Genomic DNA, 17,772 nt, shown 5'->3' with positions numbered 1-17,772 from the left:
TAGGAAAAAATTCTGTTGTCAAATTATTGAGATATTTAAAAATTGTCTGTTCTTTTATTTATCATTATTTTTGGAAATTGTTGATTCTAGGGGTGACTACGAGTTTTAAATATTACGGGTTATTAATTGAAAGTCAATCATTAATTAATATAAAAAATGGGAGACGAAGTGATAAAATCAGATTAATTCAAATGTCATTAACATTTTTTTATATAAATAATCGTCGATTGGAAAAGTTTTCTACAATCAAAATTTCAAGTCATTGGATAATTTTTACGATTTTATTGTCATTGTTTATTGGTAATTACTAGTTTTTTTATAGTGTTGAAAAATATATAAAGAGCTGCACCTGACAATTCATAATATTTAGAACTCACAGTTGTTTCTCGTTGAATTAAAATCTTTAACGAAAGAATGTTTGATAAATTTTTTAATCTCTAGTCTCTGAGACCTTTGAGATATTTAATTAATTATTTTCTAAACTACAATTAATTAATCTCCAGTAATAAATGTTTCTTGCAATGAGAGAACCCCCCATTTCGTTTTGCATTAATTTACTTGAGTATTTATAAATTACACTTCACTTACAATCTAACAATTACTCATTATTTCATCTAATTCGAAATTTCTTTGAGACAAAAAATTTAAATTAATTTCTCATTAAAAAATTGCACAATTATCATTTAAAACGTAATGTCTAGTGAATTACCTGGGAATTCCAAATTAATTTTGACATTTCCAGTTTTAATGAGAAATTAATAAAAATTTCTTACAAATTTTACTACAACCCGCGAAAATCCAAATAATTTCCCTAAATAAACAAATTGGAGTAAAAATTGAATAAAAACCCATAATTTCCCATCTCTCAAGCTTTACCAAAAATGATATCGACTTCTGCTCTCAAAAACGAATGATTCTGCTGATGATCTATGAAAAGACATTTCTTAAACCCAAAAAAATGATGTACCACACGTATCACTGTTGTTAGTAACGTAAGGTATGTTTGATCAATGAATATGTGTACATAACTGATCGTCTCGACTTCATGAACCCTCGACAAACCAATTTTATAATATATTTTGATTAAAAAACGACTACTAAAGATTAAAATAAAATGTGCCTGTGTATTGGTCCCATTAAATCGGGAAAAACAATGCTGATGAAGAGACTGCAGGACGGTGACCTAGATGAAGCCTCTCAGACAGTTCCAACAAATGGTGTCAATCTTTTCACAGTTCGTAGCAAGGATGGACACTTTGATATTGTAGTCAAGGAGATTGGTGGCTGCATGGCACCGATGTGGAAAAATTACTTCTCTAGAATAAAAAAAATTATTTACGTGATAGATGCTAGTAATTTGTGTCAAATAAGTGCAGCTGGTGTTTTACTTTACTCAATACTGGTGGAGCCCAAGCTGGATAATATCAAAATAGCTCTTGTCCTGGGGAAGATGGACTTGAGTTACAGACAAATGAGGAATGAGGCTCTTCTTATGATTCATTTTGCAAGACTGAAGAGAGAAGTTCAGCAGAAAATTACTGTCATTGAGGCCAGTGGCATGACTGGACAGGGAGTGGAGATCATCAGGGACTGGATATTCGATCCTGAGACACTCAAAGCTGTTGGATCCACTGGAAATGCTGCTGCTGCTGCCAATGTCGATGCTGTTTTACCACTGAAAAAATAAAATTATGAAGTGAGAAAGAAATTTTAAAATTTTTCGTCATTATTGTTGATTAATCTCGTGATGATTTTCTTACGATTTCTGATGATTAAAAATAATTGAAATTCTGTTTTTTTCATAATCACTCGTTTATAAATTGAATTATTTATTTATTCAAAGCCCTGTTGTTTTTTCAGTTAAATAAGTATTTTTTCATTAATATAATAAAAAGCCAAATGATAAATTCCAATTCAAATGATTTATTTAGTTATCTTCTAAAAAATCATTTGCAAGAAACTAATTATTAATTTAAAATTATCGAAACAAAATTATGGGAAGATTCTCCCAAATTTTCTAACAATCGTGAATCAATAATTTATTATTACATTACAATATTATTTATTGTTTATAAACGAATTTTCATTTTCCTTACGATTCAAAAGTTTTTGAAAAATATTCATAATTTATTTTTATATTCTTTTATTGCACATCCATAATATTCCGATTGTTAATAAATAATAATTGAATAATGGCGCAATAATGTCATCAATAATTAATAACAAGACAATGATTCCGAGAAAAATCTTACGACCGTTCAAAGGGCAATACAGGGCATTGAAAATGTAAATTACAATTGAAAAAATGAATCAGTAAAGAAAAATTTACATAATTATGTTTTTATTTTATACAGTCCACCTTAAACAGGTATAAATCTAATGTAATAACGTTATGTACTGCCAAATGTTCAACATTGTTGCAAAATTGAATTCCCACGTACATTCACTGGGATATTCTTTCCATTATTACACTGATATCGAATTGTTTGGTTTTGTCGTTGGGAACATGCCATTTGCTCATTTATTATTTTCACGGTATTTTTATCAAGAGAATCGGCGTCAAGTGACGATAATAAGTGCACAGTCACAAAATTTATTCCATTAATTCCATCTGTATCCCTTCAATGTATCCTCGTGAGGTCCTCGACGACTTTAACTAGATCGTCCACGGTTGCCTCCTTTTTCATCCCACTACCGTCATCAATCTGTAAAACAGTGAATCAAAATCGAATTTTTTAATTAATAAATGAATGTATATTTTTTTTGTAGAAAAACATATGTACAAAATTTCTAGAGAATTGTAGAATTCATTTACATTTTTCTGAGTACATAAATGGGATTTTAATCTAAAAACTTCATTATGGTAATGAGGCAGATGGACACTTCAGACATTTTCGATATTTGCTGAAGAAAAAAAATTAATTCATTTGTTTAACCACTGAGTTATGAAAAATCGTGTAAAAGAGTCTAGAGTGTGCATTTTACTCACTAGCCCGTATTTATTCAATAAAATTCAATTTCGTTTTGAGGTGAGTATCAGAAAAATGAGATTTCCCTCAGATTTAAGGACCGGTTGGATTATCTGGAAAAGATAATTTACTCCAAAATTGGGATTCCTAATTAATCTGGCAATTAATTGTTTTTTTTAAAATAATTGTTAGCTAGCGTTCTAGCGGTTGTCAACGACTAGGCCGCTAGCTAACAATTATCGGAAAAAACAATTAATTGGTGGAGTAATTAGGAATCCCAATTTTGGAGTAAATTATCTTTCCGAGATACTCCATCCGGCCCTTAATAATATTCTCAAAAACTGAAATTCCAGAAATGAATTTAAGGCTCGGGTGGATTATCTAGAAGAGAGAATTTACTCCGAAATTCGGATTCCTAATTACTTTGGCAATTAATCGTTTTTTGCAATAATTATTAGCTAGCGTTCTAGCGGTTGTCAACAACTAGGCCGCTATCTAACAATTATCGGAAAAAACGATGAATTGACGGAGTAATTAGAAGTCCCAATTTTGGAGTAAATTATCTTTCCCAGACAGTCCATCCGGGCCTTAACCCCTTCCCTCGATACCACAGCTTTCCACTCAAAATATCTTTGAAACTAAAAGAGATATTGAAATTACTCTCAGAACCTTTTTTGCAGACCTAATTACTGCCTACAAAAAAGCTCCCCACAAAAATCCCCTATCTCCCCCAGTTTCGAAATTATTCCAAAAAAACTCTTAGAGCTCGAAATAAACTCCCCACAATCTGCTCCCACCTTAAAAATCCGGGATTCCCCCTCCCGAAACCCCAGAAATACAAAAAAAAAAACTTACCGTGAGTCCCATAGCAACCTCCGCCATTTTCTCATGATTCAAATCCAGAAAGCTCTCGACAAGATCCCCATCAATGAACCCCTCACACTGTTCAACCTTCAGCTCAGTATTAAAACTCCTCCAAAAATGATGCTCAATCTTTCCCACACTCTTGATAACAGACGTGAGCCTGTCCTCCAAATTCCTCAAGAACTCATAAAAGCCCGAAGGAATCTGGGTAACAAGTCCAATAGCTCCCCCAACAGTGCCAAAAAGTACACAACCCTGAGTGGGTGTACTGCTCTCTCCAAGATGCTGCATGACGAGAGATCCATGCCTGAATACATTAACCATATCCCCCAGATGAAATTGCCCAACCTCCTGCATCTGCTGTCTCTCCTCCTCACTGGTAGCTGCACTGTCCTTCTGACAGACAAACAAGTTGAAGCAGTTCTCAGCCCCCAGGAAGGTATCATCATCAAGAATCTCAATGGCTGTCATCCAATTGGGATTGTAATCCCTAGCTATCTCCTCAAAGCTCCCCTCCATCGTCTTGTACTGAAGAAGAGTAAAAGACCTCATGAGATCACCAACAAGTACAAAATCCCCTTTGGTCTTCAAGAAGAGAGCAATAATATTATTAAAATGACTGCACTCAAGCCTCAACTCCTTCTCAGCTGTCCACTCGAAAAGTCTAACAGTACTATTAATACTGGCCAACAGCTTTCCATTGAATTCAACGAGTGAGTAACAAGCTCCCTTGATCTCCTTCTCAGCAATCTGACTGAATTTTCCATCGTTCCACTGGTACAGCAGAATTCTCCCCATCTTCGGTTCTGACTCGTCAGGATTTACCACAGCTGTTCCAACAATGAAATAAGACGTGGGATCCTCGCCAAGCTTCGTCGATATCAAAGATAACGCGTACTCGTTGGGCATCAAGGTGTGAGCATGAAGAACTTCAAACGTGTGCTGATCGATGATCAAGAGATTATGAATCTCAACTTCCTGTCCAATTTCACTGGATGCTGTGTGTCCAGGTTTACTGTGCGATGCTACGTGTGAGGCGCTAGATGTCGATGTTGCCTGGGTAGATGCTGATGGACGAACAATGCTCACTCCACTGCTCTCCTGGACATCAACCCTCATCGTGATAACACCGAAGGTCTGGGATGATTCTTGATAGGCTATTCGCCTGGGTGATTCACCTAGAGGAACAGTTCTTATATGGAGCTTCTGAATTTCATCGATAGTACCAATAGTCACTGTAGAATCAGTAGCGAGTGCCAGACTGTCTGGATAAGATTCAGCATTGAGTGAGCACATGTGATTGACTTCCTTCAAGTTCACATTGCTGAACACCAGTTTGTGGTTGGAGGAGTAGATGACAGTTGGACGATCAGAGCATGCAAATACATTGGTAGTTGATAGAGATCTGAAGGTTCTCAGGACAGTTGGTTGTGTTCCCAGGGTGACTTTCTTCTTGTCAGAGAGAACTCCATTGTCCTTCAGCAGAGAGAAGTAGTACATGGAGCCATCACCGAGAGCACAAAGCAAATAAGTATTTCCCTCGAAGCAAGTCATGAGAATTGATCTGGGGATTATCTCACCACCGAGCAATTCCTTGTTGATCTCCTCAAGACTCGGAAGTGTTAGGATTCTGATGGAGATGTCTGTCCACAATCCCACAGCCACTATTTTCGCCTCTGTGCATCCATCGAGGGGTGAAATATCCAAACATGCGACTTCGTGCTGCAGAGTTATAAATCCCTTTGGAATAATTTTCTCGTCTGTGATTTCAATGTAGAATAAATCATTACCAGTTGCACACAACACTTGTCTACCATTGCAAGCTACCACGGAGATGGTGCGTTTGTTATCAGGCTCCCACTCAGAAACCACTGATTTTGCCTCGTGGGAGATGAGTCGAACGGAGGTTGGGGTGATTTGAATCAGAAGATCATCACTGACATTTCCGGTGTGAAAAGTCTGCTCGTCCGCCACGAACCCTGGAATCTCAGTCTCCTCGACCTCTTCCCCATTCAGGGTGAGAATTCTCGTCTGGCCAACAAAAGATACCACCAGAGTATTATCAAAACTCTTATTCCCCACCTTCAACGCCCACATTCCCTTTATACCAGGAAGATCGATGCTGGCATGCTCCTGAATGCCAATTCCATTTCTGATTATCCTGAGGGAGCCCTCCTTGAATCCCCCAGAGCACGTGACCATCTGTCCTTGACCCTGACGCTCAAGATCGACGACAGCCATATCAACGATTGGTGCTAAATTTGTGAAGGTCTCCATGGGAACGCAGTAAGACCCATTCTCGTCAGCTTTTGTGATTAATTTGATGAGTTGAGAGTCACCTAGACGACTGCCCACGAAGATGACACCGTTGTCGAGGTACGTTATGCACTCTGGAATACTGACTTCACCGAGGAGCTCCACCTTCAGGTCTTTTATCACCAGAGTGCCATCCAATTTTTTCTCCTGCTCCAGAAAGAGCATGAAGAGGTGCCCTGCCATGTCCCCCAGTAAATAGCGAAGACCCTGGGCGTCTACCTTAGCATAACAGGTAATTGTGCTGTATTTTATGATGGGGGGCACCACAGCCACGTACGTTGTACCATCGTGATAGAGAATACTCTCCTGTCCTATGATAATGGCACCACAGATTGGAGAGGGGACTGGAATCACCATCATCGACTCTCTCTCGACGTTGTCCTGCTTCCAGAGAGTTTTCACGAACTCTTTGTCTCTCAAGGATATCTCGTGGGTTTTCACGTGACGTCCGTTGATGTCCTGGTGGATTATTATCAGGGTGGGATTTGCACAGCCATGGAGAAAATTCACGTCCTGAACTTGTTGCTCGTCCATTCTAATTGAGGAGGCTTTTAATTCCGGGTTGTCCTTGTCCAGCGGAATGATCTTGAAGAGACCGTCGTACAGTCGAAGACCGATTACTCTTGCTTTTGGATCGATCACTGCTTTTATTCCTGTCTCTGAGGGCTTACCTATTCTGTCTGCCACGTTGCCGTGGGCTTTTGTGATTATTTCTATTTCCTCTCCTTCTCCGGAGCATTCTAGGATCATGGCATTGTATCTCGTCGTCAGGAGGAACAGGAGATCCTTCTTTTCGTGCTAGAAACAGGAATTCATTTTTGTACTTTATTAAGGAATCGATGTACGTTTTGGAATTTTATTGAAATTACAATCACAGGGATAAATTATGATGAATATTTTTTTTTGAATCAGTTTTTGGTTGATATCTCCAGATTGAAGGCGCAGAACGAATTTTTTGTAGAAACATTTTTTGTAGAGAAAGTTGAGAGCTTGAAAAAAGATTTTTATGGAAATATTTTTTTTTTCCTTCAGTAATGAGATATTGGCGGTTTACTGGCCTCGAAAAAATAGACTTATCTTAGTTTGCAACTTCGCAACAGAATTATCAAATTGTTGATTATATTTGGGATTAATTTTTATAAAAGGAGACAGTTTTTCATTCTCTTTCGTCAGCTAAACAATAATTATAATTACATTATGGAGTAATAAAAATGATTTCAAATGATTGAATAACTCTGACACTTAATTCAAAAAAGTCTCAGAAACAAAAATATTTCGGCAATTTCCCTTAACATGATTTAATATTCGTGCAGACACAATATTGTTTAATTAATAATGTAATAACCCTAATCCAAAGGTGTAAACCTTTTTTTCACATGAACAAAGAATTAATTCTGCTTTTGTTACGTTAGACAAAATTTTCAACAATTTGAATCTTTTAATTTTATTCATTTTTCCCCCCAAAAAAAACAGAATGACTCTTCAATTGAAATGCACTTACTGGTGGTCTGAAAAATTTAATGACTGCGATTTTTCCATACATTCCAACCTCCTTCAATGGCCTGAGGCCTTCAGGAGTGACCAAATAAATCTCCAGTCTCGTATTTTTAGCCAGAATAAGATTCAGATCCGTTGGAGATGTAAAATTACCTGTGAACAGACAATGTCACAAATTTTCATGACAAATGCAAGAGAATAATTGTGATAATTAAGGTTATTTCTAGGAAAATTGAATTACCGGTTACACAGGCTGTTACAGCCGTTGGTTTGTGAGCAGTCACTACGTAGTGATGAGCCATTGCTTTCATAATACAATACTCAGGATATAATCGTCGTATTTCATTCACATTCGACTGGAGAAAAACAATAATAACAGGGTCTCTGGTTACCGCTTCGACAAATTATTTCTCGGTGTTTTCTCTCCGTGAATTTTCAAGTTCACGCGCCACGAAATCAGCAAAGACAGAGGGGAGACTCCAGTGGATTATTTTTTTTTTATAATCAACAAATAAATTGAATTTCGGAAATTTTACAGCGATGGCAGCACCTGGCAAGGGAGAAACCGCGCGAAATTCGAAGATATTCCGAATGATTCTCTGAATTTTATTTGTTTATAACTTATGGAGTTTATTTATTTTTAATATATTTGAATTTTTATATTATGGATGATCTTTTTCATCACGATATACTAAAAGGAACTTTTCCGCACTTGTTACGAAATATACAATTACTCATATAATAAAAAAAAAAGTTTATTTGTCATTTACAACTGTTTTATTTTTATTTATTCTCATGGCGCTGTGCCGAAAAGTAACTTCGCGTGCCTGAAAAGTGACTTTCCCGCACTTGTTACGAAATATATCATTTCCGCACTTGTTAAGAAATATCCTATTTTTCAAATTTTTTTTTATAAAAAAAATAAAATATAAAAAATGAAAACGAGCCTTAAAAATTTAATTAAATTTTTCCCCACGAGGTGACCTATCTCTTTCTCATGTCAACGTTTCGTATCTTGGTAAAATGGTCATGGGTTGATGGAGACCGTCTGATTGCGGCGGGCGGTTACATTAGAGCGGGTCGCGACGCAGAAGGACACAGAAGCCTTCAGGCTCACAACAAAATGGCCACGTCCGACTCAAAGGCACCGATAAGGACCGTTAAAAGGGTCCAATTCGGAATCATATCGCCCGATGAAATAGTGAGTAATTCATTAACACACGTCCCAACGACAATGGGATTATTTTTTATTAATTCCCCTTCGTTATTTATTGACTTGCCAACCACACGCCTCCATCGACGTTACGTTCCATTGCATTACGTTTATTATTATTAATTCTGATTGTTCTTAGGTATCATATTGCTTTTGTCGGTCGATTAAATTGAAATTCATGAGGAAATGCGGGAATTTTAATCGGGAGAATCCACTCTTCATAGGCTTCAACCCCTAGGTCGTCGTATTGGTGTGATTATCCCGCTTATTCTGGCTATTTCAGGGATATAGCCAAGGCGGAAATGAAAAATCTTAGATAATTGTTGGGATTAATTCATCGAGGAAAATAACGCGATTTACCTGGATCGATGGTTTTTATACTTTTTTAGTGATGAAAAGTCATTAAAAATGTCTCTTGCGTTTGCAATTAATTAATTAATTATTTCCCCCGGTGTTCAACAAAGAAATTGAAATGCCATTGTCATTTTGTCGATCTCGTATTTTCGTAATTAATTCATCAAGTACGTAATAAAAACATTTTTCTAGCGGATAAAATGAAGTAACAGGAAAAATCTTGATTTTCCCCTGGATTTCCGCCTTTTTTTTCTAATGTTCATACAAATTCCGGGAATTGATGTTAACAATTACAGAGGAAAATGGCGATTAATAAAAATATTTAAACATTTTACAAATGAAAAATGATAATTTGAAACTTCATTTGTCAATTTTCGAAAATATCTCCGTAACCAATGAAAATTTCGAAATTTGGGTAATTACCTTTTTTATAGCTCCTGAATATATCAACAAAAAAGGTTTTATCAAAAATCTAGCTATCTGCTTTAGTTCCCAAGAAATTACCAAAAATTCATAATACAGACAAATTGACTGTTTTTCATTTCAGTAATTATTGTCCCTAATTAAAATAATTCCTTACAGCGACGTATGTCAGTGACAGAGGGAGGCATCAGATTCCCAGAGACAATGGAGGGAGGTCGTCCAAAGCTGGGAGGTCTGATGGATCCTCGTCAAGGTGTAATAGACAGAAACTCGCGGTGTCAAACGTGCGCTGGTAACATGACAGAGTGTCCAGGTCATTTCGGTCACATCGACCTGGCAAAGCCAGTATTCCACGTTGGATTCATCACAAAAACCATAAAGATCCTTCGCTGCGTGTGTTTCTACTGCTCAAAGCTCCTGGTGAGCCCCCACAATCCAAAGATCAAGGAGATCGTGATGAAGAGTAAAGGACAGCCCCGCAAACGCCTGACATTTGTCTACGAGTTGTGCAAAAGCAAGAACATCTGCGAGGGTGGCGACGAGATGGACATCAACAAGGAAGGAACCGAATCAACAGCACCAGATCGTAAACCAGGTCATGGTGGATGTGGTAGGTATCAGCCAAATCTCCGTAGATCAGGTCTTGACGTGAGTGCAGAGTGGAAACACGTGAACGAGGACTCGCAAGAGAAAAAAATACCCCTGACAGCTGAACGCGCCTGGGAAATTCTCAAACACATATCAGACGAGGAGTCATTCATCCTGGGAATGGATCCGAAATTCGCCAGACCAGACTGGATGGTCGTGACGGTTCTGCCAGTTCCCCCACTCTCGGTCAGACCAGCTGTCATCATGTACGGATCAGCGAAGAATCAGGACGATCTGACCCACAAGCTAGCAGACATCATAAAATCAAACAATGAACTCGTGAGAAATGAACAGGCTGGTGCTGCTGCTCACATTATCTCTGAAAATATAAAAATGCTCCAGTTCCACGTTGCCACACTGGTTGATAATGACATGCCTGGGATGCCCAGGGCAATGCAAAAATCAGGAAAACCTCTGAAAGCTATAAAAGCTAGACTGAAGGGAAAGGAGGGAAGAATCCGAGGAAATTTAATGGGAAAACGTGTGGACTTTTCAGCACGAACAGTCATCACACCAGATCCCAATCTCAGGGTTGATCAGGTTGGAGTTCCCAGAAGTATAGCTCAAAATTTAACATTCCCAGAGATAGTGACACCTTTCAATATTGATAAGATGCAGGAGCTCGTGAGGAGAGGAAACTCACAGTATCCAGGGGCTAAGTACATCGTCAGGGACAATGGTGAACGAATAGACTTGAGATTCCATCCAAAACCATCGGATCTTCACCTGCAATGTGGCTATAGGGTTGAGAGACACATTCGTGATGGTGATTTAGTGATATTCAATCGTCAACCGACACTCCACAAGATGAGTATGATGGGTCACAGGGTTAAAGTACTCCCCTGGAGCACCTTCAGGATGAATTTAAGCTGTACATCACCTTACAATGCTGATTTTGATGGTGACGAGATGAATCTTCATGTCCCTCAGTCCATGGAGACACGAGCTGAGGTTGAAAATATTCACGTGACACCCAGACAGATTATAACACCTCAAGCCAATAAACCAGTAATGGGTATTGTCCAGGATACCCTGACAGCTGTAAGAAAGATGACAAAACGTGATGTCTTCATTGAGAAGGAACAGATGATGAATATTCTTATGTTTTTACCAAGTTGGGATGGCAAAATGCCACAGCCTTGCATTCTCAAACCCAAACCTCTGTGGACAGGCAAGCAGATATTCTCACTTATTATTCCAGGGAATGTAAACATGATTAGGACACACTCGACACATCCCGACGAGGAGGACGATGGGCCCTACAAGTGGATCTCACCAGGTGATACCAAAGTTATGGTCGAGCATGGTGAACTGATAATGGGAATTCTGTGCAAAAAAACTCTAGGAACATCTGCAGGTTCTCTTCTTCACATCTGTATGTTGGAATTGGGTCATGAAGTTTGTGGAAAATTCTATGGAAATATTCAGACTGTTATAAACAATTGGCTGTTGCTGGAGGGCCACTCGATTGGTATTGGTGACACTATTGCTGATCCCCAGACCTATCTGGAGATTCAGAAAGCCATCAAGAAGGCCAAGGAGGATGTCATAGAGGTAATCCAAAAGGCTCACAACATGGAGCTAGAGCCAACACCTGGTAACACCCTTCGGCAGACATTTGAGAATCAAGTGAATAGAATTTTGAATGACGCTCGTGACAAAACTGGAGGTTCAGCTAAAAAATCACTCACTGAGTACAACAATTTGAAGGCTATGGTGGTGTCAGGCTCCAAGGGCTCCAACATCAATATCTCTCAGGTTATTGCTTGTGTGGGACAGCAGAATGTCGAGGGTAAAAGAATTCCATTTGGTTTCAGAAAACGAACACTTCCACACTTTATCAAGGACGACTATGGTCCAGAGTCCAGAGGATTCGTTGAGAATTCTTATCTCGCTGGTTTGACACCATCGGAATTTTATTTTCACGCAATGGGAGGACGTGAGGGTCTCATTGATACTGCTGTCAAGACAGCTGAGACAGGATACATTCAGAGACGTTTGATCAAAGCTATGGAGTCTGTCATGGTGCACTACGATGGAACAGTCAGAAATTCTGTGGGACAGCTCATTCAGTTGCGTTATGGTGAGGATGGACTCTGCGGAGAAACCGTTGAATTCCAGAATTTACCGACAATTAAACTGAGTAATAAAGCATTCGAGAAGAAATTTAAATTTGATCCGACCAACGAGAGATATCTCAGGAGAATTTTCAATGAAGAGATAGTGAGGGAGATGATGGGCTCGGGAGAGGTGATATCAGAGTTGGAACGTGAGTGGGATCAGTTGAACAGGGATCGTCAGGTCCTCAGGGAGATATTTCCCAGTGGTGAATCCAAGGTGGTGCTTCCCTGCAATTTGACGAGAATGATCTGGAATGTTCAGAAGATATTTCACATCAACAAACGTGCACCCACTGATCTCAGTCCCATGAGGGTCATCCAGGGTGTCAAAGATCTCCTTGAAAAATGTATAATTGTAGCTGGTGAGGATAGACTGAGCAAACAGGCCAACGAGAATGCAACACTCCTGTTCAGATGTCTCGTGAGATCGACACTTTGCACAAAATGTGTATCAGAGGAGTTCAGATTATCGAGTGAGGCATTCGAATGGCTGATTGGTGAGATTGAGACGAGATTCCAACAGGCACAGGTTGCACCTGGAGAGATGGTCGGTGCACTGGCTGCTCAGAGTCTTGGAGAACCTGCCACACAGATGACACTCAATACTTTTCATTTTGCTGGTGTATCATCCAAGAACGTAACACTTGGTGTACCGAGGCTCAAGGAAATTATTAATATCAGTAAAAAACCAAAGGCACCGTCTCTCACGGTTTTCTTGACTGGTGCAGCTGCTAGGGATGCTGAGAAAGCTAAAAATGTTCTCTGCAGACTTGAACACACAACTCTGAGGAAGGTAACAGCCAATACAGCTATTTATTACGATCCAGATCCCCAGAATACTGTTATCGCTGAGGATCAGGAGTTCGTCAATGTCTACTACGAAATGCCTGACTTTGATCCAACGAAAATATCACCCTGGCTACTTCGCATTGAGCTGGATCGTAAACGCATGACAGATAAAAAATTGACTATGGAACAGATTGCTGAGAAGATTAATGCTGGTTTTGGTGATGATCTCAACTGTATTTTCAATGATGACAATGCAGAGAAGCTAGTCCTTCGTATTCGTATAATGAACAGTGATGATAATAAATTCCAGGACACGGAGGAGGAGACTGTTGATAAAATGGAGGATGATATGTTCCTGAGGTGCATTGAAGCTAATATGCTGAGTGATATGACGCTTCAGGGAATCGAGGCGATAGGTAAAGTGTACATGCACTTGCCACAGACTGATGCTAAGAAGAGAATTATAATAACAGATACTGGTGAATTCAAGGCTATTGCTGAGTGGTTACTTGAGACTGATGGTACAAGTCTCATGAAGGTTTTATCTGAACGAGATGTTGATCCTGTGAGAACATTCAGTAATGACATTTGCGAGATATTCCAGGTTCTGGGGATTGAGGCTGTCCGAAAATCAGTGGAGAAAGAGATGAATGCTGTACTGCAGTTCTATGGACTGTACGTTAATTATCGACATCTTGCTCTCTTGTGTGACGTTATGACGGCTAAAGGACACTTGATGGCTATCACCCGTCATGGTATCAACAGGCAGGACACTGGTGCACTTATGAGATGCTCATTCGAGGAGACTGTTGACGTTCTCTTGGACGCAGCATCTCATGCTGAAGTGGATCCAATGAGGGGTGTCTCTGAGAACATAATCATGGGACAATTGCCGAGAATTGGAACTGGATGCTTCGATTTGCTGTTGGATGCTGAAAAATGTAAACAGGGAATTGAAATACCAATGGCTGTTGGAGCTGGTGTGATGGGTGGTGCTGGTATGTTCTTTGGAAGTGCTGCAACACCAAGTATGAGTCCCCAGATGACACCGTGGAATCAAGCTGGTGCTACACCAGGATATGGGGCATCAGCAATGTCACCAACGTTGGGCAGTGGAATGACACCTGGTGGCGCATGTTTCTCACCATCTGGTGCTTCAGATGCATCTGGATTGTCGCCAGCTTATTCAGCTTATTCACCGCAACCTGGAAGCCCTGGAAGTCCGGGACCAAGCATGAGTCCTTATCCAATGTCACCAGCTGGTGGTGCATCTCCGAGTTATTCACCCACATCACCAGCTTATCTTCCTACATCACCAAGTATGACACCATCGAGCCCAAATTATTCACCAACAAGTCCCACATACTCACCAACAAGTCCCAATTATTCACCAACCAGTCCAAGTTATTCACCAACGAGTCCAGGATATTCACCAGCAAGTCCCAGTTATTCACCAACGAGTCCCAGCTACTCACCAACGTCTCCAAGCTATTCGCCAACATCTCCCAGTTACTCACCAACATCTCCGAGTTATTCTCCAACGAGTCCAAGCTACTCACCAACCAGTCACAGTTATTCACCTACATCTCCCAGTTACTCACCCACGTCACCGAGTTATTCACCAACGAGTCCTGGATATTCACCAACATCTCCGAGTTATTCACCAACGAGTCCTGGATATTCACCTACATCACCCAGTTATTCACCAACATCTCCGAGCTACTCCCCCAGTTCACCAAATTATACACCAGCATCTCCATCTTATTCTCCAACCTCTCCATCGTATTCACCATCATCACCTCAATATTCACCAGCAAGTCCCAGTTATTCCCCGAGCAGTCCGAAATATTCACCAACAAGTCCGAGCTATTCACCAACATCTCCATCATTCGCTGGTACATCACCCCAGTATACACCAGCGAGTCCCACATACTCACCAACATCTCCGACTTATTCACCAACGAGTCCAAGCTACTCTCCTAGCTCACCTCAACACACAGCTGGTGGTAGCACGAGGTATTCACCAAGCAGTCCAAATTACTCACCAACCAGTCCAACATATTCACCATCGAGTCCTCAATATTCACCATCGAGCACCAAATATTCACCCACAAGTCCAACGTACACTCCAACGAGTCCCAGCTATTCACCAACAAGTCCAACTTATTCACCACCTGTGCCAGGGTACTCTCCAACGAGTCCAACATATTCACCAGCATCACCAGCTTATGAGCCTGATGATTAAACTCCAACATCTATTTTCAATCTTACGAGAAAACGTGACAGCAGTTATTCTGATTAGTATAATTTTTTTTTTTTCAATTTTATCTCGTCTTCTCTTCATTGTGAATCTACTTTAATCCACTTTGATGTAAGATATTTCAATCTATTCCTTTTTCTATTTTACTATCCACCAATTTCATCTCGCGTGGCGCTCAGCAAATGTTTTAGTTGATTCCCATCGAATTCACGGAGTTATAATTTTGTTTTTTCGATACACTGAAATAAATTATGTACTCGTACATTAGTCGGGGGTTTTTCTTTAATTTTTTTCTTCATCAAGTCAACATTGTGAGTGGAGTGTCATCAATGAATAATATGTTTAAACATTTGACATTATATCGAACAATGTATTGGCATATATTTTTTGTATATAATAAAAAGAAAGAACATTGAGGTCTGTTATCATTTGGCTGTCCTGATATCACCCAGTCATCGATTAATTTTGTTTAAAATATTGTTGCTGGTGGAGGTGGATATCTTGTGGGTCTTCTGTCGCTCCCACCGTCGGTTTGTGTCATTCACTCGTGCATAATTGTATCGTATTACATACGAGAGTGCAAACCGGTTGAATATATCAGATATATTGTGAATGCAGGGATAATCTAGTAGGTGGAAACGTTCTCCAGTGGTAGTTGCATTTCCGTGGAACATGATTCCGGAGAGGATTCCCCTGATTCATCAGGATACTCGCTCTGGACTCAGTATTTTTTTTGCTGCTCTCTGTATTGTTGATATCTTTGGAGTTTTTCCAATTATTGCTCTGCCACGTGCTATTGTTCAATGCGGTATTTATTCAATTTTTTTTTTTAATATTTATTCAAGAATTTGTGCGAGTATATTTATTTATTCAAGTAGTCTTTCATATTTTCAGTTTTTTTTATTAACTCTATAAACAATTATAATTCATTTTATTATTAAAAGTTATTTATTTATTGCAATTTGTTTACAATGAATTCACGTACTTTTGAATATTTCGAATTTTTGAATTTAAATTGCAGGATTATGAATTTTTTCCCGCTCTTTCTCGTGAGTTAATGAAAAACTCATCTGCAAAATAATTATTTAAATAATTTAGCAGTTTTTTGGTGTTATTGTTTGATGCAATATTTATTTTAGTATTTGTTTATGTGTATTTATTTATTTAAATATTCTTACCCTTTGAGTACTTCCGGTTTTTTTAATTAACTCTACAATTAAATTAGTTGTAAACCATTGAAAATCGAATTACAATTTTTAAGATTCCATTTTTTGCATTTTCTCTTGTAAATAAATAAAGAACCGCGAAATAATATTATTTCAATAATTTTTATAAAGCGAGATAATTTTTTATTTGAACTTTTATATTTAATTCAAATCCAATCGGAAATTATTGACTGAATTTTTTCAAAAATCGGGCGATTCCGGAAAATTCGCGCGGTTTATTTATTTATATATTTCCAGGTCTTCTGGGAATTCCCCTCGTTATAGTCGTGGTTTTATTTCAAATTTACACTGCTGCTCTCCTCGGGGAATGCTGGATCATTGCAGCATCCCTGGACCCCCAGATCCTGAGGAAAAATCGGTGAGAAATAATTTTTCTATTCCCCAAGAATTGTAAATAATATAACATACGTTTTTCATAGAAATCCTCTGGCTGCTGTAACTGAAATGACCTTGGGCCCCAGGGCAAAGACTTGGATTAATATTCTACTTGATTTAACTATTTTTGGTTGTGGAATACCGAATTTATTAGTTGGTAAGCCCATATCGATTTTTTAACAACAAAAAACCATAATTAAAAATTGATTACTGTTTATTCCATCTTTTTCCACCAGATCATCCTGATTGTAGGATATTAATAATTCAAAACTTTGAATTTTTATCATTAAACCTCTCGACATGATGCACTTGTCCCCAAATAAATGACGAAATCCTCTGGTAAAAATAATTGTCATGTGTGTCACTTTTCAGCATCTCAAAATTTACAACTCTTCGGTCTGAAGGTCTCAGACAATCAATTCGATCTTTCATTCTGCTACTGGCTTTTGGTTGTTGGAGTATTGTTGTGTCCCCTGATGTGGTTGGGGAGTCCCAGAGACATGAAGTAAGATTTTTTATTATTTTTTTCACTGGAAAAAATAAAAATTTCTGTCCCATTTCGATTGTTCGATTGATTCATATGATCCGAGCCATCCAATTGATTCGATTGATTCACAATTTGAATCATTTAATTAATCCAATGAATTTAATCGTTTAATTAATTCACTCGATCCGATCAATCCAATTGGCTCCATTCATTCAATTGCTTCAATTGGCT

The 17,772-nt window shown here is 38.7% G+C and overlaps 4 protein-coding genes across 4 annotated transcripts in view; 3 read left to right on the top strand and 1 right to left on the bottom strand.

Annotated features, from left to right (window-relative positions):
- Positions 1–9: 9 nt before the first annotated feature.
- Positions 10–1,941, top strand: LOC105266803 (ADP-ribosylation factor-like protein 16). Its single transcript, XM_011305223.1, has one exon. The coding sequence runs from the start codon at positions 1,115–1,117 to the stop codon at positions 1,685–1,687; it is 573 nt and encodes a 190-aa protein (XP_011303525.1). The 5' UTR covers positions 10–1,114; the 3' UTR covers positions 1,688–1,941.
- Positions 1,942–2,324: 383 nt separating this feature from the next.
- Positions 2,325–8,093, bottom strand: pic (DNA damage-binding protein pic). The gene is made up of 4 exons (XM_011305222.1): positions 7,888–8,093; positions 7,651–7,799; positions 3,825–6,947; positions 2,325–2,705 (listed from the first exon to the last, which is right to left on the bottom strand). Exons 1-4 carry the CDS (start codon positions 7,955–7,957, stop codon positions 2,622–2,624), a joined length of 3,426 nt encoding a protein of 1,141 aa, XP_011303524.1. The 5' UTR covers positions 7,958–8,093; the 3' UTR covers positions 2,325–2,621.
- A 639-nt stretch (positions 8,094–8,732) lies between these two features.
- LOC105266800 (RNA polymerase II subunit RpII215) lies at positions 8,733–15,869 on the top strand. Its single transcript, XM_011305221.1, has 2 exons — positions 8,733–8,847; positions 9,796–15,869. The coding sequence occupies exons 1-2, from the start codon at positions 8,770–8,772 to the stop codon at positions 15,436–15,438; spliced, it is 5,721 nt and encodes a 1,906-aa protein (XP_011303523.1). The 5' UTR covers positions 8,733–8,769; the 3' UTR covers positions 15,439–15,869.
- A 145-nt stretch (positions 15,870–16,014) lies between these two features.
- mah (mahogany) overlaps positions 16,015–17,772 on the top strand; it is a 5,028-nt gene continuing 3,270 nt past the window's right edge. The window contains exons 1-4 of the mRNA XM_011305272.1: positions 16,015–16,261; positions 16,917–17,037; positions 17,099–17,211; positions 17,427–17,559. Coding sequence (XP_011303574.1) covers positions 16,126–16,261; positions 16,917–17,037; positions 17,099–17,211; positions 17,427–17,559 — 503 coding nt within the window. The 5' untranslated portion in view covers positions 16,015–16,125. The remainder of the gene's footprint in view (positions 16,262–16,916; positions 17,038–17,098; positions 17,212–17,426; positions 17,560–17,772) is intronic.

This window comes from Fopius arisanus, unplaced genomic scaffold (assembly GCF_000806365.1).
Source record: "Fopius arisanus strain USDA-PBARC FA_bdor unplaced genomic scaffold, ASM80636v1 scaffold00041, whole genome shotgun sequence".
NCBI classification, from domain to species: domain Eukaryota; kingdom Metazoa; phylum Arthropoda; class Insecta; order Hymenoptera; family Braconidae; genus Fopius; species Fopius arisanus.
This window is presented reverse-complemented; position numbering and strand designations above follow the sequence as displayed.